The sequence below is a fragment of the Dysidea avara genome, chromosome 15, assembly GCF_963678975.1.
Source record: "Dysidea avara chromosome 15, odDysAvar1.4, whole genome shotgun sequence".
Classification (NCBI taxonomy): Eukaryota; Metazoa; Porifera; class Demospongiae; order Dictyoceratida; family Dysideidae; genus Dysidea; species Dysidea avara.
In genome coordinates this window covers 5526065-5549510 of record NC_089286.1, presented here as the reverse complement: position 1 = coordinate 5549510, position 23446 = coordinate 5526065, and the positions used below count along the sequence as shown (strand labels likewise).

The 23446-nt window shown below is 37.4% G+C and overlaps 3 protein-coding genes across 3 annotated transcripts; 1 reads left to right on the top strand and 2 right to left on the bottom strand.

Annotated features, from left to right (window-relative positions):
• Positions 1–4043: 4043 nt before the first annotated feature.
• Positions 4044–9294, bottom strand: LOC136246058 (aspartate dehydrogenase domain-containing protein-like). The gene is made up of 8 exons (XM_066037508.1): positions 9048–9294; positions 6594–6729; positions 6457–6541; positions 5630–5773; positions 5302–5407; positions 4905–5025; positions 4405–4553; positions 4044–4195 (listed from the first exon to the last, which is right to left on the bottom strand). The coding sequence occupies exons 1-8, from the start codon at positions 9088–9090 to the stop codon at positions 4158–4160; spliced, it is 822 nt and encodes a 273-aa protein (XP_065893580.1). The 5' UTR covers positions 9091–9294; the 3' UTR covers positions 4044–4157.
• Positions 9295–9311: 17 nt separating this feature from the next.
• On the top strand, positions 9312–22142 carry LOC136246056 (dynein regulatory complex subunit 2-like). The gene is made up of 13 exons (XM_066037506.1): positions 9312–9501; positions 9548–9629; positions 9886–10280; positions 10337–10411; positions 17099–17221; positions 17277–17354; positions 17402–17472; positions 20444–20513; positions 20637–20789; positions 21174–21224; positions 21278–21371; positions 21433–21505; positions 21948–22142. The coding sequence occupies exons 1-13, from the start codon at positions 9367–9369 to the stop codon at positions 22036–22038; spliced, it is 1491 nt and encodes a 496-aa protein (XP_065893578.1). The 5' UTR covers positions 9312–9366; the 3' UTR covers positions 22039–22142.
• LOC136246057 (switch-associated protein 70-like) lies at positions 22026–23444 on the bottom strand. The gene has a single exon (XM_066037507.1). The coding sequence runs from the start codon at positions 23372–23374 to the stop codon at positions 22127–22129; it is 1248 nt and encodes a 415-aa protein (XP_065893579.1). The 5' UTR covers positions 23375–23444; the 3' UTR covers positions 22026–22126.
• Positions 23445–23446: the final 2 nt, after the last annotated feature.

The window sequence follows — 23446 nt, the reverse complement described above, 5'->3', positions numbered from 1 at the left end:
GCCCTACTCAGAAATCAGAAGTCTGTGCATCGTGCTCGTGTGAGGTGTGACGTCATCATGACGACTGGGGACTTTTAACTTTGCTCCTAAAATCCCCATTTTTTACCAATTACAATATTCATTATTTCTGGGCCGGAAATCTTTCCAAGACTGGCCATATGTCGAATGATCGAACGTTGTCACTGAAGTGCCCCTGCGGTTATATCAAACATGATGTGATGCATCTAGGATGGTTTGAACAGCACAAATCAAAACAACTACTGGATTACTGCGGAGGATTATGGATAGTGAACTCCAGTGGAAACGGTGTGACCTGTAGGAAATGCAGCACCAGCGTGAGTGTGCTTCAGTTTCATTGCTCATTTTGTAACCGTGTGACAAACATCGGAGTGGAGGAGAGAGTGGCCAAGGCAGCTGGCAAAACTACAATTGTACAAATGTCAATACATAAAACAGTTATCTTTAATACTTAGCTAAATTTAGTTCATATAAAGACAATACCACACCCCTGCATTTGCTGCTAAACTGCTCAAGACTCATTTGTACTATGTAATTTATAGCTGTAGCTACACCATGAAATATCAGGGTTTTTTTTCCAAGTTCATATGCTGCAAATTCAGTTAGTGTTTACTATAAGTGTTCAACTGCAACATATAAATTATGCTTTAAAATCTAGAAACTGAGTCATCATATAGTATGAGGCTTGTAGTGAATCACTATCATTCTACAGAACTTATCATGTATGTATGCAATGAATAGAATGAAAAGTTCCATACTTAACATGCAGCATAATCCTTGTTGAAGCCTGAACATTTTGCTCTTTATTCCAAACCAGAATAGTTATAGCTACATTCATGGCCATTTAAAATGACCATAGAAATACTGCCCATACATCTGCAGCTGGCACAGGATCATGGTAAGATAAGCAAAGGTTTTAACTTCAGATCGGCAGCTATACCAAGGTTTTGATTTGTTTGATTTGATTATAACTTTACAGTACTGCATACAGGTGTATGATTATTACAATCATTGGTATTGGGGGTACAGTATGAAGATCATTAAAAGAAAAAAATACTTACAGTACTTACGTTTTGGTAGCTTTACTTTAGCAGTCATTCCTCAGCTATGTGCAATTGACCAAGGTATTGTAGTTAAGATAAGAATATTGACTGCATGATGTTATTTGACTGTGATCATTCAGTTTATAAGGTGATGAAGATCTGGTAAAGAGCATGATGGTATCATTGCTGCTTCATTGATCAGGCAAATAGTTGGTCAAGGAGTTGGGTGGCATCTTCTTTGGTGGTATAGCTAATAGTTGCACTTGGTCGTTTGATGTTTATAATGACATTACAGAATAATATAAGCTCATCTTTTTGACTATTTTCTGATGACTGCTTACTTTATAGAACAGTTACCAGACTAGATGGGTACTAAGTTATCATCTAATACTACTTAGTACTTATTCCACTGCTGGTAGCTATTCAACATTAAGAGGGGTAAAGGTTCTCCGAATACCTTTAGCTTGTGAGATGTATTAAATCCAACGATATTATTACCAAAAACACGTCAGTCCATTGAACAGTATAACACCCTTTTCCATATGTACAATTTGCACATGAAGGATCATAATTGTTATGCCTATTCTTTGTATACTACTTACTAGCTACCTTGTTAAAGTTTCTTGATGTATCATCATCAAATTGGCAATGTAAATAGCAGCCAACAAAACTCAGGTATACATTGTGTGCAAGCATTTAAAAGTTTACAATATTGGTTTGCATAAATGCATGCAGGTCTTGAGAGCTTCTGGTATAGCAGGATAGCAGTTATATACTGTATAGCCTAAATATTTCGAGGGAGGAAATTTTTGCTGATTTTGCAGTTTTGGGGGTTATCAGCAAAAATTTTAGCCTTGAAATATTTAGACCTCCATATAGTCTAATACATTTTGGGAGTGTTTGCAAATCCACGAAATTAAAATTTTTAGTAACATTGCTCAACCTCGACATATTTAGGCTATACGGTACGGTAATGTGTAAAATTATTGATTTGTACATGTGCATAATCATCAACTTTGAATGTGCACTATGTTGAATGATTCAGTTACGAAAATTAAAGCATGATAGCTATAGGCTGGTGTTTCAAGCTAACTGGATAACATATTCCCTGATCATGAGGTTGTGTACTACAGGTGCTATTCTATAGACGGGTTTAACAAGAGTGGCACTATACTACATCATTTTTTACGTTATGCAATCTGGATTTGTGTAGGGCAAAAAGATTGGGAAAATCATTGTAGGATTTCTCTTTTGGGGGGGGGGGGGGGGGGGGGAATCAGGAATTTGGGGGGGTGACCAGGTAAAAGTCTATATAGTAGCTGGCTACATATTTCTGAGTTTACAACTTGTGATTGGGTGAAGCCAGGTTGGTGTTTCATGCATCAGTGTTTCTGCTATATTAGGGCAACTCTCAAACCAAGGACTATTTTAAGATCCAGCCTTTGAGATTAAATCTGCATATTTTGTTGGTTGTGCATTTAAAGGTAAGCTGGCTTAGAAACTTTTTAATATTACACTTACTGAGATTGAATTATAGGACAATTTTGAAAATTGAGTGTGCTATATATTTTGAAAACAAGAAACAAGGTAAGTTTAGGCTCTGAAGATATCAAATAGTTTACTGTGTATAAAATTTTGAGACTTGTACATGTATCCTAGGAAATTTTTTAAATTACTATATCATCTTAAGAGCATTTTTAGGTTGTGCATGGAATTTTAACCAGGGAAAATTTTACATATTAAGATTGAGTCAGAAGTTGTGTGCCATTTTAAAATCAGTATACCGTGTAGTTGTCACAATTTTTAAAGGGGGAGTCTGAGATTTTAGGGAGGGAAAGTTCCCCCCTAACTACCCTAGAATAAACACTGAATGTAGGGCAAAGGTTTTGAAGTTTCTTAGCACTGTAGCATCAAGTAATCACTACCCAAAATGCAAACCTTGTAGTCATACTTTATCAATACTCGGGATTTGCTGAAAAAGAATAATGGGGTGACTTTTCTGTACAGCTGGTTTATGAATGCAAAATGTAAAAAACTTACTTTAATGTCTGAAAGGTTACCAAGCCTGAATTAATTAATGGTTTTAGTCTTCAAACTACTCATTTTTATTGTTGCTTACTTGATAAGTTTCAGTTAACATCGCATTTCTTTTACCCCCTACAAAAATGGCCGGTAATTTGGGCATGCAGTGCATTTTTATGACCACACCTCTTTGTTACCGTAGCTCAGTATCATTGTAATTGTGCCAAGTACTAAATGTAGCTATGGTATTTAGGACTGTACTGTCATAAATTGTGGCCCCAAGGTGCCAAAAATTTCTTTCAAACAACTTTTCACCTTGGCTGCTAAATGAGACTGGTGACTGGCGATTCATGTATTTCCTTGACATCATCTTCATATCACATTCTCCCTGATGATTTCTTCATTTGGGGAACAGTACAAAATTGTTAGTTATTACAGATGTACTGAGAGAATAGCTTGACAATCAGTGTTGGGACAGTTACTTTGTAAAAGTAACTAGTTACATATTATTTACAACTGAACTGTTTAGTTACAGTTACATATTACCCATAAAATAAAGTAACTATAATAATATTACATATTATATTACTTTGTGTCCACAGCCTTAAGCTGTCACATGTGAAACTACCACCTTACCACGTGATATGATTGCATTGTTGGGCAATGTGCAAATCTTGGTTATAAGTAAGAAGCTGGTGAATAAGCTTCATTCAGTAGGCTTCATTACTTCATTGCAGCTACGCATTACTCAGTGGATTACTAACGAGATTAGTAACTTCGTTACTTAAACTAATTATATTATGTAATATTAGACTCGTTACAGTAACTATATTACTTAGGTAACTGTTACATTCGTAAGTAAACTAACTTGAGTTAATTTACCTGTATTTCATTATATCACTTAGTTACCACAAAAGTAATAATTATTACGTAATGCGTTACCCCCAACACTGCTGACAATTCATTACATAAGATACAACTTAATAGCTTATGCATGTTACACCTATAGCACACACATATTACAAGTAGACAGTTAAATGTTCAGTATCACAAGTGCAGAAGAAGTGGTCAATGCTAGCAAATGTGTACACCAGGTCCCTTGCCACAAGCCACTACAAAAACATACATAGACAACAGTGAATATACCAACCTCAAATCAGTGGAGAAAAATAATGTGGCTTATGTATACAATATTATTGAGGTCAAGCTATTATGGTGATGTAGTGAACGTATTGCAGTACCACAATGCACATGCACTACACACAGACACAAGCACACACACACACACACACATGCACAAGCACGCACACTACACACTTACTGGTCATACTGCTGTAGAATGAGTCTTGTGTGGCAGTACTAGTGACCATTCCTGGACTGGTAGGGGAACTCCTTCTAGTGAGCACTGCAAAGTTGTCACCATCCACTGCAGGACCAGTCACCTCAACTGTGATGTCATGAACTGTGGAACTAGTAACACACACACAACTGTAACTTTGACATGATTGATGTTTACAGTTCAACTGCACTGTATCATAACTCATACACCCTTGCTGCTAGCCCGCCATATGGATTCAGCACACTTCTGCACTTTTAATTCTCTCATGGAAAGTATAATATGCCATTAATGTACTTATCATGTTGCATAAGTGATTTTAAGTGTCAGGTCAGTTTCATCGACTGACAATTGGAAAGTACAGTAGGTTGCCATTCAAATAATATTAACCAAAGAACATTTGGGCTTGGCTGGACTTTATAATACATGTATATCTCAATAAGCCGTACAGTACATCGGTATGCAACACTAGAACAATGACTTACTGTGGGTCAGCTATAAGACAGCCGGTTACTCCATCAAAGCCGAGGTTGTGAGCTGCCAGCGCAGCGATGGCCATAGTGTTGACATTATTGGGGGCAAGCGGACACAGTTCTCTGACAGGAGCTACAGGAAAACATATTGTATGAATGTTGCTGAGATGTAAAGGGAAACATGTACAGTATATACTCTGGGAGACATGCCAATAACGTCAAGTCAATATTTACCAAGGAGTAAAGGTTCTGGGAGAAATTCACCTTTAAATGTGAATGGGATTATTGTCAAAAGGTTTCTACATATCTTGCTAGCTAAACATATACTATACACATAAACACACCACTAGATGTGGAACATACAATAATCATGATGCTGCAAATGGAGCTTACAAACATTAAGCAATACCTTCAGCTATCACCACTTGTTCATCTTTGACTGTCTTCAGGTTCTCTGCTACATAACCCAACACCTTGAAGGAGCTAGGGTATTTCTTCATTGTTACTTTAAGTGCCTATTAATGGAAAACGCAGTCATTGCGGACACTTACTCAAATAGGCCCCAACCTACTCAGTATGTGTGTAAGCTGAGAGCATTGATTTGTCAGTCCATATTATTTACTTATTTATTTAAGGCTTTACAGCACAAGTGCTGAGGGTCTGTAGGACACCTGGTCCTACAGCCTGTTTAAAGTTATTACACAGGTAATGTATGTTCACACAGTAATGGTGCGTACCTTCAGTGTTCCCATGTCGGCCATCTTTCTGATGTCATGTGCACCCCACATAGCACCCACAGGCACATACACACCATGAGGGTATGGTGTCTTACATATGATATTCTCCACAGCAGGATCTGCTAATATTGTAGGGGACCCAATCTGTGTTGACAACATAGGTAGCATTATATCCATTAGTACATTACAGGTTTTTGCAATTGACTTCGTCCCGTTTGCAACAGAGTTTGTCGCCTTTGCAGTAGAATTCGTCCCGTTTGCAACTGAATTTGTTGGTTTTGCAATCAATTTTGTTGCTTTTGTATTAGAATTCATACAAGATTGGTAGCTGCAGTAAACATGAAAATAAGATGTAACAGCTGCTCCATGCTACAACTGTTGTAAACAACTCTTTACTTTAGCAACATTAGCAACTGTGCTTCACCATTGGTGATGGATATGGTCACTTGTAAACAAGCTAAACTTGACAGACAGCCAATGGCTTCACGTATAACCAGCTTCAATTACTCTCTAGTGTCTTAAGTAGTATTCTCCATGGTGAAAATGATTCATCTTGTGATGAACGGCTGGTTTCTTGCAGTCAATGTAGTTATGACGAATTCTAATGCAAAAGTGACTACTAAATCAATTGCAAAACTGACGCAAATGGGACAAATTCTACTGCAAAGGTGACATTTTCAATTGCAAAAACCTATTGCATGTGTGTGTACGTTTATGCAGTGTGTACGTGTGTTAATTACTAAGCTAGGTACATATTGTGGTATGCACACCCATATGTAATGGTTTAATACTTGACATACATGCACACACACTACAGACAGACACACCATATAGTCAGCATGTTGCAGGAAGTATGCTCCATAGTTGGTGGTAATACAAGGATGAGCTACTTCAATAATAAGATCAGGTGACCTGCACAATGGAGACAGTCACAAAACACAATCATTCTATCCAGTGATATCACCTCGTGTGTGCTTGTGCTAAATCCTCTAGTATCAGATCCACTGGTATGGCTCCTCTCATTTTATCCACCGTTCTATTCCATACAAAGCACACCTCATACTTATCAAAATTCTTTAATTTCTCAAACAGGTAACTGCCTGTAGGGACAAGGCACTAAATAGTGAGTTTCAACAATGTATGACATGGCATATTGAATGGTATAAATGTTCACTGGAAAAGGGAACAGCCCGGCAGGCACTTTGGTGAAAGATACCTTGAACGTACAGATTTCCTGTAAATATTATAGTGAAACCTAGACACAGTGTACATTATCTGTAGGCTTAAACTTTATTGGGTACATGAGCTATGTATGCATAAAGATCAAGGAATGGCAAGAAACTGTTGATATTTAGATATTTTTGTATTTTTTTGTGTTTTGTGTCTTGGGAAGCACCCTTGTACAGGCTTTACCTTTTGGTGCTTCCTTGTCTTTTGACAAATCAGATAAATACTAATACCTATTAATATATTAATAGTGTTTACAGTACTTGAATACAAACTCACTACTGTCATGGTTTTACAATACTTGACTATCAATTTAGCAAGTCGTGCTGTACTGAACTTAACGTAAAAAAATTTAGCAAGCTTAATATTACCCCTACTAGCTGTACAGTACACTTCAGCCATAGCAGTTTCTTACTAAAGTGTTGAGACTAGCAAATGTGACACATGACTATCATTACTTCCCACTGCTGGTAGGTCAACTTAATAACTACAATGTGGTCTGCTGTGACAACTAAAACAGGGTCCATACTGGGTGAACCAGTTTCAAACCAGCCTGAGTAAGCTTCAAACACATCTGAAGGTCACTGAAATATTGTTTGCTGAGTAAAGGCACAAAGTTGCTATATACTGCATTTTGGGAAGACCTTTACCCATTGTTTACTGCTTTTAAAATTGGTCAAGCAAATACTTCTTTCGTTATATAACTATATGGTTAGTGCAAAAGCATCTGAAATATAATGAATTGATGTGAAACTCTTAAATCATTTTAAGATTTTAAATTCTCCCAAAATTCAACAGTACAACATGGCTGAGAATTTTTTGCTAACAACTATTGCATAAGTAGCTTATATTTACAAGCATAAGATATTTGATTCCTATTTCAGTCTACATCCATGACTGAATTAGGGATTAATGTCCATTATTATATCTTCAGGTGTAGGCAACCTCCCTTGTTTCCCTACATTTTGCTATGATCTCTAATCGAACTTAAAATTCCTAATTTTTCCTTATTCTTCTTTGTTTACTTTTCGTGATGTACCACATCAAAAAGAGTGGTACCAGAGTTAATGTTTTAGTTGAACATGTGCCCCAACTATCAATTTCTGACTCAAAAACGAAGCGGCCATACGCTTTGCTTCCACCTATGTTCAGCCTGCTATACATTACAAAGGAAGAACAGTAAAAGAAGTACCTCTGCAATCAATCAAGTAACCACAGAAACTATGGATGATTTCCATTTACAAATGTAGAGAAGCTATCACTTGCTACTGTGAATCAACACTTTGGCAAAAAGAAATGGGAGGACAAAGGTAAGTCCATGATGCATACATTGTCCGTACTGCTGTATGACAAAAGGCACCTGTCAGGCTGAAGCGATGTCAAGCAATGAAAAAATCAAGTTCTAGCCTTAGCTGTTATTGAGTTATGCTTTGAAGGCATGCAGGCAAGGCAGGTGGGCAGGCAGACAATAGAAAATTCCATTGAAAAAATGAAAAAAAAAATGTACTGAAGGTACTTTTGGACTTCTAATCAATACTGTCAAGGCATAGGAAGATATTGTGAAGTAAACTCGTATGATCCCTAATATCCAGTACTAGCATACTGTATGATGATACTCAGAGTGGATCTGCATTCTTAACATCTCATTCACCACTGTACCACTTCACTTCATGGGTATACATAGTCACAACATACAAGTGCTTGCAAAACAAACACTACAACAGAATCTTTGTGTTTCCAGCCATGTTTGTGTGTGTCTGTAGACAATGTTATGATACATTGGGGAATAGTCAACCAAGTGTAATTTTAAACGAACAACATGAAAACACAAAAGCACAAGGGTATGCAGATATGTGCTGAAATGTGGAAGCTGCACAGAACAATAACTGAAGTTAATGTCAAATCTGATCATAAACCACGTGATTTAGTTTGATTATATAGGTGGGTAACACAAAGTTTCTTGCTCAAGCAAACAACAGTAGTACAACCAGGGCATTCAACCTTGAACCTGCCTATGCCCTCTCACTGAGCTACTACTGCACCGCCCCCTTCAACCAGACAATAAATGAAGGGAGGGGCAGCTACTTTAATTTCGCAGCTTACAGGTTTACTAGTCACAGGTCATCAGTTTTCTCCGATTAGTATGAATGCAGCAGCTCTTTACATGCAAACAACACCATTACTTACTTACCTATGAACCCATAGCCAACAATTCCAATCCTCCTTTTCGCCATTTCTCTGAATTTATAATGGTTATTGGTTTATCTTCTCCAACACCTGGCCACACTCGTCTAAAATTGGAAATCAAAACCTTTGCCTCGACCTTTGCTAATAAAGTCTCGTGACTTAAGTTAGAACAAAGACTGTTTGTAACCAGTGAAACTTGTTCAACAACATTTTTGTCTTCCGCGCTAGGGCGCTTGGTTAGGAAATAAAAACTACAAGCGCCAATACAAAATAATACATTCTGCTTAGCAACGTAGCGCTTAGTAACAACAACGACATTCGAAATGGCGGACAAGAAGTTGAAAAAGAAGTTGGCCAAGATGACAGAGGAACAGCGAATAATCTTTTTAGAGCAAATGAGATTAGAGGAAGAGGAGAAACAGAAACAAAAAGAGGAAATGCTGTCCAGATACTTGAAGGTGCGCGATAATTCAAATGTACGTTAACTACACTCGCTCCGTACAGGATAAACTAAAGAAAGAAGAACAGGCCGCTTCATTGAACAGAGCAAAATTACAGAACCAGTGGAGAGTGTTAATGAGACAAGGTATGCCATTATATGTTTTCAGTGCAGCGGTAGCCAGAGTCAGTCTAGTCTGCAAGGCTAACTTTTTTCTTGTGTGCGGTTGGCAACACACCCACAGACAAAAGTTGGTCTGGCTACGCAAGACTAGGTGCAGTAATTATGTTGTGTTGCAAAATTATGGGACTGCTTAATTGTATATGTGCTGGTATTTTAGTAAAAAAGTAAACTACTGTCTATACCGATTGTGTAGAGCTTAGTCATATTGTATTCACTGTAGCAAAGGCTGATGAGTTACGTAAGGACATTCAAATTCTCAGTCAAACATTTGAACGAGTAATAGACAGAAAAGATGCTATAATCAAGTCACTGGCCAGAGACATTGAAGAGGCTGAAGAACAATATCAGATAGCACTACGTAGTCACCTGCAGAACATTGACAGTCTTATTGACTTTCAGTCTAAACGGATTCGTTCCCTGGAGGAGGAATTTAAAGATGAACTGGAAGTGTTGGAGCGAGAATTTGAGACAGAACGTCAGTTAATGCTGTGTCGTCATGAACAAGAGATGAGAGAGCTGTCAGACATAATGCTAGCAATGGAAATTAGGTTTAATGAAAGAGAGAGTGAAGCTATGCAGGAGTTTCAGAGTATCATGGATGAGATAAAGAATAAGGTATTATGATGTTTACTATATAATAAGGTATACCTGTAATGGTGGTGGTGTTATAGAATTTAGAAGAGACTCATGCTTTGAGGGTTCAGCGTGAACAACTTGTTGATGAGTTATGGGATCAGTTTCAGACTGTAAGTTGTGTGTATTTGTATGTGTGCAAATGTGCATGAAATGTAACTGTGCCATGTAACACACCATGTATTGGTTGTGTGGCTATACTAGCAGCACCTGGTCCCTGACTTCTTGATTTAAGTTGGTGTTGCTAGTCTACAAGGTGGCATACATTCATTGGCATGCACGTCATGCTTTTAGCACTAGACATATAAGACCCAGCCCCCCTGCTATTGCCCAGGATCTATGAAAACATTAGTAGCCTCAAAAACTGATGTAACGCTTTCATCCTATATACATGCATGACTCAAGTCCACTACTTTTTTTTGATATAGTCTATGACTACAATAATGTAAACAAGGATACTTGCAATTCACTCTAATAAAACATACATTTGCTGGTATACTGTGTGTGTCACACATTGCATACACTACATACTTTCAGCTTTGGGTCATACCTGTGGTGATTGATACACAAACTGCTGTACAAAAGCACTTTGGCAATCAGAGAGAAAATGGATAATCACCCACCATCACAAATAACTGTCAATTGAAATAAATGCATGTAATGAAGTTTTAGCATTTTCTAAAGACAAATCTAGAAATTGCTTTTATGAAAGCTTAGTCTTTGCCTATACATAATTTTCCTGATCCTGTATCCAATCAGAAGCTTTGAAATTCCAAGTGAAGAAACCCCAGGAGGGCAAGTAGTGTGAAAAAGAAGTATGGTACGTATTGTTTCTTCAAATGTAGTCATGGCCTTGTAAGCTTCTGTGTGATCTGTGCTGCTATGAATACATGTAATCTTCCACTAGGTGTGCCTTACTAATATTAATATTATTATGCAACAACAGTTGTGGCAACTTTTAACGCTAAACCTTTAAGGTTACGGTATATTCACGGGCAAACATTCAAAATTTTGAATGCCTATCGATACTTTTTGAGAAGCCCATAAAACCAGTCTAGCAGCATGAAAAGTTTTAAATGAAGATGAAGCCCTTCATATTTAATGTTTTTATGTAGCTACAGTGTAGTTTGAGGCAGGTGGAACACTACACTTTGTTGTAACTCAAGTAAGCCAGCCCATACATTGCTCAGCTCCAGCTGTCACTACCATGTTTTTCCGCCGCCAAATACAGCAAAAGCTGTAGGCTCTATTGGCTTTTCTGGGGCATAGTGATACTGTATATTAAATTTGTTAGGTCCTGTGGAAGCGTTTTTGGCGTGTTTCTCCCAAGTGACTCGGATACAAGCCTTCAAAGAGCTTGTTTCACCTGAAAAAACTACTAAAAGTTCAATAAAACGTCTATACTACCAGTAACATAAAAAATCGCTTCCACAGGACCTAGATATTTTAGTTGTTTAGCCACTTGTGTTGAAATTATAAGGATTCAGTAATCTGTTAGTCTGGTTTTGGCGGCGCGTTTTTATAAAACATGGCTCTATTGTAGACCACACACCCAAGAACAGTCGTTGTTCTGTAGTAAAAACAAACAAGCACAATTAGTTGTATTGCTAACACAACACAGTTGTTGAAATTATTTATCCCTGCTTGGGTTAAAACAGGTTTTGTAATTTGTTCCGCCCACGCATTTTAAACTATTCCGTAACCTTAAGGTATTTGAGATTAGAGGATGGGTTAGGAAATTTGGTTGTGTTAGTTGTTAGTCAGGAAGTAGAGTGTGCCATCAGGTTGTCTGTGCTCAATGCATGATGTTTGTGTACAGACAACATGTAGATGTGTGTACATGTTTACCACTTTGATGGTGTGCTTTTGCAATGTCTCTAAATGGTTTACTACTTAAATATTTTCATGGGTTTGCCTTTTAAGCCATAAAAGTACTTGGAAACATTTTCTTAGTTTACGGCTTGTTCAACAAGTTTTGGTATAGAGTGTGATGGCCTTAATAGTTTACAATAGCAATTTTTGTGTGGTCAATACTTCCCTTACAATCACACTATGTATTTGGTGTTAGTTACAAGCAGGAAGTCTGTCTTGTAAATGGTAAACACTTTTGAAAGGTATCTGAAAGAGCTCATCATATATAAGATTGTTGTAGGGTTAAATTTCAATGCAAGCATGTATCTCCATGACAGATTCAACCTTGTGTGTCACGTCATTACACACATTGCAGTTGCTGTGGTTACTGAAGCCATTCCTGTTACTGATCTAGTGGTATACACAATTTTTCCAACTCTCCTTTTCACAGGAGTGGTATGTTTGTAAGAAAACATGTAGTAGAGTATCAGCTGCAAGGTGCTACATATTAGAGCATTGAAATGTCTGCTTAAGCTACCATGCAGCTGTGTCAATAGCATGACATTGTGTACAAGTACATTTGCTCATGCTATCGACAAATAGCCAGAAGCTGGCATTGAATATTACAGAATATTTGGTTATGATGTAACCTTTCTAGAGTTGCGTTCATTTTTTTGCTTAGGAATTTTCTAGTGCTTTATTGTGTGGTGCAAAGCCAATGGCACCACAAATATAGGACTGTTAATAGGGATTGGAAATGGTGTGATTTGGCCTATTGCTACTTGTACATCACTGGTGGTGTTATGATTCATGGATCTGAAGAGTCAGTTTCCCCCCAAAAAAGATCACATGTTTCATTAAGACAAGTGCTACAATGGCTTCCTGTTCATTGTCCGAATAGTCGCAAGTGCAGAAGCTAGGAGCTAACTGTGGACTTCCCTCTGCACTTTTAAGCCGCAGATTTTTTAGTTCCCAGGCAAGTAAAAAAAATTATAACAGCATTATTTTAGTTTCACCTAACTGTTTTATTAGAGTATATGACTGCTCTATTAGAGTATCTCAATAATTATTCATGTGTCATGTGGCCTAAGTCCACATTTTGCAGTTCACAGGAATGCTTATAAAGTACAGTGGTGAAGTTAGAATGACTTAGACAGCGATATCACTTATGCATTCATTTGACAGCTATTGCTACATATAGTATCAACACCTACATTGTTTGTTGTAGTTGTTGTTGTGAACAGTTACTATCATAACTATTACCCTACCCCATACACAAGTATACAAGATGTGTATCCATTTGTTTATTTCAGTTCTCTATGATTGAAAACATAATTAAGTGGTGCAAAGCTGAGACATGTTTGTACTATGCTTAGTTTATAGTTCAAAGTTGTAACACTCAACAAGTTTAGTACAGAGTACAAATGCCCTAACAACTTACAATTGCAATTCTTGTATGGTTAGTACTTTCCTTAATGAAGGTGGATCAAATTACAAACACCCTAGTGTAATACTAACTAGTTGTGTAACACTGGGTGACCAAGCAGGAAGTCTTGTTGTGTGGTAACCACATTTGTAAATCATCTGAAAAAGCCTGTAATATGAAAGAATGGATTATGAAGTATTAACGTAAGCCTCATAATAATCATGGCAAGGTAATGTAGTGTACATATAAGGTGCTGGATATCCTGTTCTTCTATATACGGTGGGTATCTGCTGGTTTCACAAAGGCTGGATGGTATACCAAGAAGTGGGGCATCAAGCGCTACATGTGACAGCGTTAAGTATCCACCCCAATTCTGGCTAGATCATCAGCCTCTCTGACTCTGCGTGCCTTCTGTAAGTTTCATAGATCTCATGCCATTGATGAAAGGCTGCCAAGTCAATGGCCAGATGGTGTGAATACGTATATCAAGTGCACATGTAAGGTACCTGCAAGAGTGTGGATCATAAACCCCTAATGTAACATTGATACCTCATGTTGATATCTAAGGCGGGAATTGTATATCTGTGCCATTGGCTGTGCACTGCTGTGTTTAGGTTGGCAGACCAAAAATTGGGTTTCGGTTTTTCTTTAAACATAAAAAAATTCTATATCCAGCTATTATTTTAATGCTGTATTTGATGTTAAAACTATCCAAAATAGTGCTTTTCATCACGTATGATATTTTTACTAATGGCAACATTTTGGAGGACACTTTGTTTTAGGAGAACCCTACTAAATAGTACTACCATACTGTTTGATACCAATCACACCCAGTGTCGAAGCTAGGTGAGCAAACATGAGCAACTTATTGTTTGAGTAGGTGTAACTGCTTTGGTACACACTGTATCATTTCACGCCAATGTTCCGACGAGTGTCTGCCTCCTTGTCTTTATCTTTCCTTTATCCTCTATTACATGGTTGTCTTCTTCGTGCAAGGAAACCAGCCACCAAGGTGTTAATTTTTCCGTACCGATACTTTTTGGAGGAGTGTAGCTAGATGCTATAACATTAATTGAAATGCTTAAGAGGGAGTAGATATGTGTAGCTAGCTGCATAATGATTGTATGGGACCACGCCCTTAATGATCAGAGGACGGATACTATGCCCCTTAATGATCTAGCTGTAATTGATAGGTCAGTTTTTGCATACATTGATCGTTATTGTTATTTGTGAGCTACAATAGTGTAACTATTACATGAAGCTCACATGTACTGTATTTTATATGGTCATTGTTTTGTGTAAGATACACAACACTACATGCTTGTGATGACATAAGAACAGTGTATATGGCATAGCTGGCCATCATATTATTGTTACATACAGTATGTATTCAGCTCACTGTGCTCAATTGTATCACCTTTATCCATATTTTGTGTGCAAAGTAAACAAACTAAAGACTGGTTGCAGTGGTTTTGCAGGACATATTTTGTTAGGTGTAATATATGTTCTGTTGTTCCTGTATGTGAAGCCAATGGAATTATGGTTATGAAACACCTGTGTATTAAAATGTTAGAATGTGGCACACCTCTTTCACTATGCTATACATACATACATACATGCGTATCAAGATACAGTAGATACTTGTAAATGGTATTCAGTTTTACACACAATTCTGGACTTGTATACATTTGCCAAGTGGTTTGCGTATTAATTTTGTAAACAAACAGAGTAGTGAAAGGCACCAAATTTGGCATTGGGTAGGTAGCAAAGTTGAATGATGATGTTATTTAAATAAGATTATACAATGATTATCATAATTGAGTAGAGATACATGATGCCATTATTGGAAATTGAGTAATCACAATTATTTTGTGCTAATTGACTAATTACCTATCCCTAACACACCCACATGTACACATCATATGTGTACAATTTCTCATTGCCAGTAGATATAATAATTGTACCCATGTAACTAATTAAAACTTTAATAGCAACTGAAACAAACTTGTAGTAATAAAATGTGCAGGCTGCAAGGTATGACAGTCGTGGAACTTACTTAACTCTCACTCTCCTGAGATCTATTAACTAAAACACGTCTATCTACAGTCTACATAGATGCAGTATTCCCATATATGTGTATGCTACTTCAGGAAGGGAACTTTCCTGCTAAACATCATTGTACCTGTACACACAGTACTAATAGATGTATATAGAAACCTCATTTGAGTGCATTACACACAGATTAGTGTAGTACATAGCTGTTATCCTTGCATTAAGAAGCTAGTCTCTTGTATGTACTTCCTGTGTTTGTTACTAGTATGGAGGTATTGTTGATGCTGGACAAATGTTTATTGGTGGAGTAGTGTCTTATCTGTGGGTGGATAGTGTATAAATGTTTCTTAGTAAAATATTACCAAACATCACTAATTGAGCTGTATATGATAGCTATACCATTATTGGATGTATACCAGGTTCTTAGGAACTTGTCAAGTGCTTATTGTGTGTTAATTAAATACAGTTAAAGATGGAAGTGCCTTATGAAATATTGTACAGCACGAGGTGAAGCTGAGTGAGTGCTATTTACATATAGTTAGATTCTCCAACGGGGTTTCTACATGAATTGTAGACCCGGGGGGAGATGTAGTCAAGTCCACATCATAGCAACATTGTCAGCATGTTCTAAGTGTGCTAGAAAACTTCTGAGAGGCAAAATGTGCAGCTGTAACTGGATTTCAAGTTTAGCAGTATAATTACATTAGTGTTCCCATCAATCCACCTATCGATGGCACTGTATCTGAGAGAGTAAGCTAGTAGTGAGAGTATTTGTGTTTTGGTTTAGCTGATTTTTGTTTGATCAGTATAGTAAATAACTACAGGTGAGACCACAGCTAGTGTAGCTGTTCCTATCTTACTCCAAGAATCAAAGGAAATTATTCACAAAAATTGACTGATACATATCTGGGTGATTGTTCTATTAGAATGTGTAAACATACACAATGTACTTAAAGCCCAGTTTATGATCATATTAGGTGTAGTTATGTACAAATATATTTCCTTTGAGACATGTGGAAGCATTAGTTCACACTTTCAATATGAAAGGTCTAGCCACTTAAAGGATGTGACAAGCATTGTGACTGTACGTGATATTTGCCTGCTCGTAATGTACGTATATTATTGTACGTGTATGGCTTCACCATATGCTGATATTGATTTTTCAGTGCTGGAACAATGTGTACTTGCTTTTAAATTAGTACAAAAGTGAACGTGAAGCCTGTTTATGTATCGTACATAAAGGATGCGATTAATTTTACTTGTAATTTGAGAATGTGCTCATGGAGCAATTTTGACTCTGCATGGCTTCACTACATGCTGATAATAATACAGTGTATGTTACTGTATAAGGATATGGCTGTTGTGATGCATCTAAGTGATATAACCTAATTTCCCTTTAGTGTCAAATGTGTGGACAATAGACAATTGTTTAGTAGTTTAGTAATTCATTTTGTAACACGTAAATCTACAGGAGACACAGCGCTACAAGGATAGTACTGAAGATCGCAAGATGAGGTTTGAGGCATTGAAGAAGAAGGATGAAGGGAGCTCTCGGCTGATAGCAAAACAAATGAAACGTCTCAAAAAACTACAAGTACGCGAGATATATAGTATTGTAATTGTGTGTGATAACTCTGTGACCATTTTAGGACAACATTTCTGAACTTAAGAGCAAAATGACTACTAACTCCCGTGAGCATGAAACCAAGATTAAACAGATCAAAGAGGTGAAGCCTTATTAATATAAGTAATTGTTATTGCACATTGTGTATAGGATAGAGAAATGATCCTGACCCATTTTCATGAGTTAAAAGAAGAAATGAATAAATCAAGAGATGATGAAAGGTGAATACAATAGTCCCTATACAGATATTAATAGTTATAATGGTTGAAGCCATTACTAGCAATTACACTCTTCCATTGTTCATCCTGTTAACACCATATTGGTAGACAGTTAACGTCTGCTATGTGACTGTGTGTGACTTACCATCACTGTGTTTAGACTGGTTTCTATCATTGCTAGATGGTGTGGGCGATTCAATCATAACTTAATTCACCCTCCCCAGTAGGCTAGCAGTTAGGGGAATAATTAGGGCAACAAACGTAATTGTTGGTTGGATTGCTTAGTGGTTGTGGTGTGATGATGTTACCAATAGTTGATGCCACAATTGATATACCAGTTAATGATTCCTGTGTAACAACATATAATTGTTATATATGTGTACGTCATTCTCAATCCCAAGTAACTGTGTACACGCAATAACCACTATCACTGCTTATGAAAGAGGATTATTGTACATATGATTGTAGCTCCTCCCTGAGCAAACATATTTATATCTCAAGTACGCTTGTTCCAAACTTTAACAGCTAGTGGCTGGGAAAAAGAATGAACCAATTCTTGTTGAAAATTGATGGAATTTTTCTCACGCCTTTGTCTGTGGATAGTAAAGAAGTTAACATACTAGATGAGGATGTCTTGATTCTTCATACCTTTCTTCAGCAGTACGTGTGCTATCCGACCTCCTTTAGTATGTATTTAATGCTGGTGTATTGATCATAATTATTTAGCACAAACTATTTCAATGCTGCGTTCGTAAATGTATTATTACTAGAGCTGGGAGATAATTTAGATACAAAGATATACTCTAAATCACCTATCATAAATAAGATATCAAATTTGCTTATCAAGATGATAGTAAATCTTCATAATCTATTGTAAATCAACCACAGTCAGATGGAAACTTGTGGAAAGGTGTCAAACTAGTTGGGGAGGTGATAAAATTTCTGACTTTACAACCACTACTTGACTTTATGTCAACAAAATTAAAATTTGTGTTTACATAACAGTCCCATGATATCACATCATTATCAAGATAATATAATATCATTTATCGAGATAAAATGATTGTCACTGGTTTTACCATTATCGCACAACCCTAATTATTATGTACAGCAGTCAAAGTCCCACAAATTTCTCACTTGTACCGTGACATTTTCTATTGTATGATTACCCAACATTTGTCTGTACATCTTGTTTAATAAAGAGATGATCACATTATGGCTGTGAGAAAGATGGCACATATCTGGTTACTGGAGGTATTTGGGATTTTTAAATTCTAGTAATTGTGTTTGGGTTACTTGCTATGGTTGCAAGCCCTATATTTTAATTGTCACTGAGATATATAAATAGCTAAAAATACCAATTACCGTGTGTAAGTTGATCTGTACTAGACACCCAATATGAAAATGGATTAGCACCAATTCCTTTCTAGTATTTAAGACAAAGAGTCTATCCACAATCCATCCCATTTCGTATTTAGTTATTGCTAACTGAACTTCCTCTGGCTGCAGGGGTTTTCCTGTGGCTGCAGGGCTAGGTATAGTGACTTCCTGTAAACAGACCTGCCCAGGATATAGGTATGGTTATCAATTACTGAGTCCATTGTTTGAAATTTCACCCCTTTGTTGGTTGGTATGATTGGTGTTTGTAACTGCAACATCTTGATGTAGTGTTGCTTTGTGGAAAGCACAATTTCTTAGTAGTTACTATTTGATATTTACCTTAGGGATATTATGTTGATGGATTGACATATAATACATTGATCTGGTGGTCTGTTATAAACCACATGTTAACTAGATGAAGCTTAATGTCTTTTGATACACAACTGCACATTTGTGCAAATGCTTGTGTAGGTTATATATAGTATAAAATACGATCTTGACATTTATTAAGACACAGGCATGCATTCTGTACGTACCTTAAGATGAAGTGGGAATATTGTGTATGTGTTATTGTGCATCACATGTGTGTGCTGGATACACATATATTTATTGCTAAGAATTTCCTGGTACATTTATACACATACCGTATGGAGGAAACTTTGGCGCCGTTAGAATTTGGCGATTGACTATGAATTCGCCAAATTTTCCCCATCCAAATATTTTGGTGGCGAAGAAAATAGCAAACCAAGCCTCTAGCTAATCGATTTTCTACTCGACCAAGGGATAGTGGGCCAGGCATTACGCTAGAGCCAAGCCTTCCTCAACTACCTCACTAGGTAGCTAGTTACTGTGCACGTGGTATCCTCAAACTTCACCTCGAAACGGGCATGACAAGTGTAGCGAGTCCTACCATGTTAAGTATGAAATTCACTATTCCAGAGGGTGTAGATCTACTGTCTATATAGTATTATCTTTTTTGTTGGTAGCTGACTCCAGGCGCCGAATTGCTGAGAGGCGTGGCACTCCAGTTCTCGCTTCAAGCACAGCGATTAGCGATCTAATTCAATACGGCGTGCGCTTTGCTAACAATTCGCCAAATTTTATTTCGCCAACAGTGATATTTTGCTTGATTCGCCAAATCCCCCCCTCCAAAATTTCCCTCTGTACGGTAAATTAGTTCTAACTACTATTTGAACAATATTCATTGCTTACAATTGACACCTAGCTTGTATTGGTTATGAAAGTGATAATGTAGATGATGGCATGTGTAATTATGCATGATGTTATCAGTGACCCTAGCCAGTGGGTTATGATGTTTGTAACCTCACTAGCCATTAGCTATGATATAAATTTACTTTTTAGTTGATACACAGGTCTGCTGGCTCTAATGGTCTCATACAAGCTAAAAGTTTAATATTTGTGGCAAATATCAATTAAAATTTTTTTTTGTTATTGTAAAGTTTCCTTATAGCTTCTGCACTAACCCTGCCACAACAATGGGTTTCCTCTTGTGAAGTTTAGTACTTTCAAGTTGTAATGAATGGTAGAGATATTGTGAATGCCATAACAACCTCTATGTGTGGTTACTATATAGGGCCAGATTGACTACACTTACCATACAGAGTAATGAAGCCTTGAAGACTCTGGAGAAGAAGAAAGAAAAGGTGTAAATAAAAGATAATTAAGTTAATGGAGAGCAATTTGTAATTCCCACCATTTATTTACTAATTAACACCCACTTACACTACACACTTTTGTGCTTTGATTATAACACATTTTGTATGCAGTGTGAGCGTATTATGAAGTTAGCTGAGATGTGTCGCAAGTTGGAAACAGAAGAAGAAAAGGTGTTACCATTATATGCTAGCTCACTGACACCAGAGGAAGAGCAAGTGGTGTCTACACAGGCTGAGGAGCCTTGTTCTGAGGAATTGGCTGAGGTGAGGATTTTCCTTGAGATCAGTTTCCTGTAATGCTTTTCTTTTTGTTATGACACCAGCGTTAAAAAGTACCTTTATGGGTTTGGTTTATGTCACTATATGACTTCTCTGTCCATTAGAATATGTTTGCCATCAGACCCAAAGTTTTCAAAAATACTTTTAGTAATGAGAACATAACTGGCCACAATTTTGTTAGTGTAAAGTGGCTTTATTCATGGGCACTTGCTAGTTTACCATATATGGTTGGTTACCTTGGTTGACCATTCTAGCCAATTGAGCCATGGTGGTATGTATTGGTATTGCTGTAGGGTGGCTAAGAGTTTAGTACCTTGTTTATGAGTTTATCACCTTGTTTATGTGTTCTGATTGAAATATTTTGTACAGATCATACACCAGTATACACCACTGGACAACTTTTGGAAGCGTTACAATAAAGTAGGTTTGTTTTTGTTGATGATTTTGATGATGGCAACGTTTGTTGGTAACAGGCATTGATCGACAAGTTGGCTCTTGATCAGGAGAGGGAGGCGTACATACAAGAAAACAACAAGTTGAAGTTTTTATTGAAGCAGTACCTGGAAGGTATGTATTTTTAAAGGTTTCTGATGGCCTACAGACATCTTGGTGTTGTGTATGCATGTAGGTATATCTGTTAACCAAGAAGTGCTTGACAAAGCTAATCCACTACTGATCATCAATCAGCAATCCACCGCTCCGTAAGTATATATGTAATGCAGAGTATGAGAATGATACTCGTGTATCTTTTCCTTTGGGACTGCCTCATTCAAGTCTGACATGTCAGGCTAGTAATCCATACTGGTTATACTATTTACCAGGAAGCCCAAATTCTAGAGAATCAACTTGCTTAGTCAGGTTTCATTCCTTTGACCAATTTGGCTTCAGAAAAGTTTACCTAACTGAGTTGGGAATATCTAATAAATGCAATCTGGTAAACTGTTACTTGATTATTCTTGCTTCTTTAATTCTCTTTTGCTAATGTTTCAACCTTTGTAAAAAAGAAAATCTATGTATATTGTTTGTGTAGACTAATGGTCACAAACTATCCCCTTTAGCGTACTTGTGTAGCATGCGTAAACCAATGGTATTTCCTGTGTAGACAACGTTCATTGTATTATACATCTTATTCCCACCCTGTAGTTCTGTTCCAGTCACTGATCCTAGAGTACACCAGGTACCCCACCATACTGTAGTGGAAGCTGCCCATATTGCCAAACATATTTTAACATGATATGAACATCTCATTGTATTGAACATGTACAACACTGTATGATACAATTTTATTATGAGTTTAAAAAAAAGTGAAAAAAGGATTTTTATTATGCACTGACGTGATTCTTTTTATCTCTGCGGTAGCCTTGTTCTAGGTTTGCTAGTCCCATTTTTAACTTTTCGTGTTGCTCCTGAATTTGCTTTATTTTTGCATCTAGTTCAGCTTGGCTTGTTATGGAAACACTTCTTTCATTCACAAACACCTCATTTTCAGAGTCACTATCACTGGAGCTATATTTGTTGGAGTCAAATGATTGCTGTCCAGTAACTAGTTTCTTGCTTATGTCATCTCTGAGATTGAGTTGGGGTGATCCACTCCATAAAGTGTCTCCTCTTTTACGGCTTGATATCTCTACTTGTATGGGACATTTTCCGTCACTTTTTGTTACACTCTTGATCGCCTGTATCCACTCAACTCTGTCAATCTCTGTGGGTGCATCGATTTCAAACACTTTACCAGTCTTTCCACACCCCAATAGAAATTTAAAGTGATGTGAACTTTTACTTTCCATAGGTTCAATTCTGGATGTACCGTTTATACAGATGGCACCTTTCTGATCAGCACAAGTATCATCAGTGTAATATCGCAATACACCTGGCTTTAGGACACAGTATCTATCTTTCCAAGAGTGACGTAAGTGTCCCTTTTTGGATAGTGTACCACACTTGATGACTTGTCCTAGAACCTCATCAGCCACTTTGCGCACGATGGCGCTGATCACTTTATCTTCTACAGTTTCTGAGATACTGCAACAGATCCGCTCCAGCATGGGAAAGAATTGGACGCCTCCTCCAATACTTTGTCTCCTGGCACGGATAAATCCGTTGATTCGCACACCCACGGACTCTACAAATCGGTCCACAATCGTTGCAATTTCTGCCTCGCCGACCTTGGCATCTACACTCAACCGGTTGAAAATTCTCCACATTATGAAGGCGTCGTCCTCAGATAAATGTGATATGGTGCTTTTTAGCAACAGGTAGTGGTCCCTGCACAAAGTCTGCCACATGAAACGCTCAATCTCGATGCATTCAGCATTAGTGACATTCACGTGTGAAAGAAAGCCCTCGTCTATGGCCTTAAGAAAGGTTTTCTGGTCCATGTATTCGCCTGTTGTATACTCGGAGATCTGGCATGGTTTGAATGTTATTCCCATCTCTTTGCATACTCTCCTTAAGTTGGTGCACACTCCCTGCAGCTCTACGACAGATGCGCCGTATTGCTGCGTGTTGAACGTGCAGAAGGCGTAGGTGAACGTACTGCGAAGTTGCTGCTCGATCTCAAAGGGATCCATTATCTCTTCCGTATTAATACTGACCTTACTACTTACTTACTGATATAATATAGCAGACTAATTTGCTGATCA

Excerpts from the sequence above, each read along its gene's own strand:
- LOC136246056 (XM_066037506.1), top strand. The coding sequence starts at position 9,367 with ATGGCGGACAAGAAGTTGAAAAAGAAGTTGGCCAAGATGACAGAGGAA. Across the intron at positions 10,281-10,336 it reads TGGATGAGATAAAGAATAAG|AATTTAGAAGAGACTCATGC; the intron begins GTATTATGATGT and ends GTGGTGTTATAG. Across the intron at positions 21,225-21,277 it reads TTTGGAAGCGTTACAATAAA|GCATTGATCGACAAGTTGGC; the intron begins GTAGGTTTGTTT and ends TGTTGGTAACAG.
- LOC136246058 (XM_066037508.1), bottom strand. The coding sequence starts at position 9,090 with ATGGCGAAAAGGAGGATTGGAATTGTTGGCTATGGGTTCATAG. Across the intron at positions 4,554-4,904 it reads TGTCTTATAGCTGACCCACA|TTCCACAGTTCATGACATCA; the intron begins GTAAGTCATTGT and ends GTGTGTTACTAG. Across the intron at positions 4,196-4,404 it reads ATTCTACAGCAGTATGACCA|TGGCTTGTGGCAAGGGACCT; the intron begins GTAAGTGTGTAG and ends ATGTTTTTGTAG.
- LOC136246057 (XM_066037507.1), bottom strand. The coding sequence starts at position 23,374 with ATGGATCCCTTTGAGATCGAGCAGCAACTTCGCAGTACGTTCACCTAC.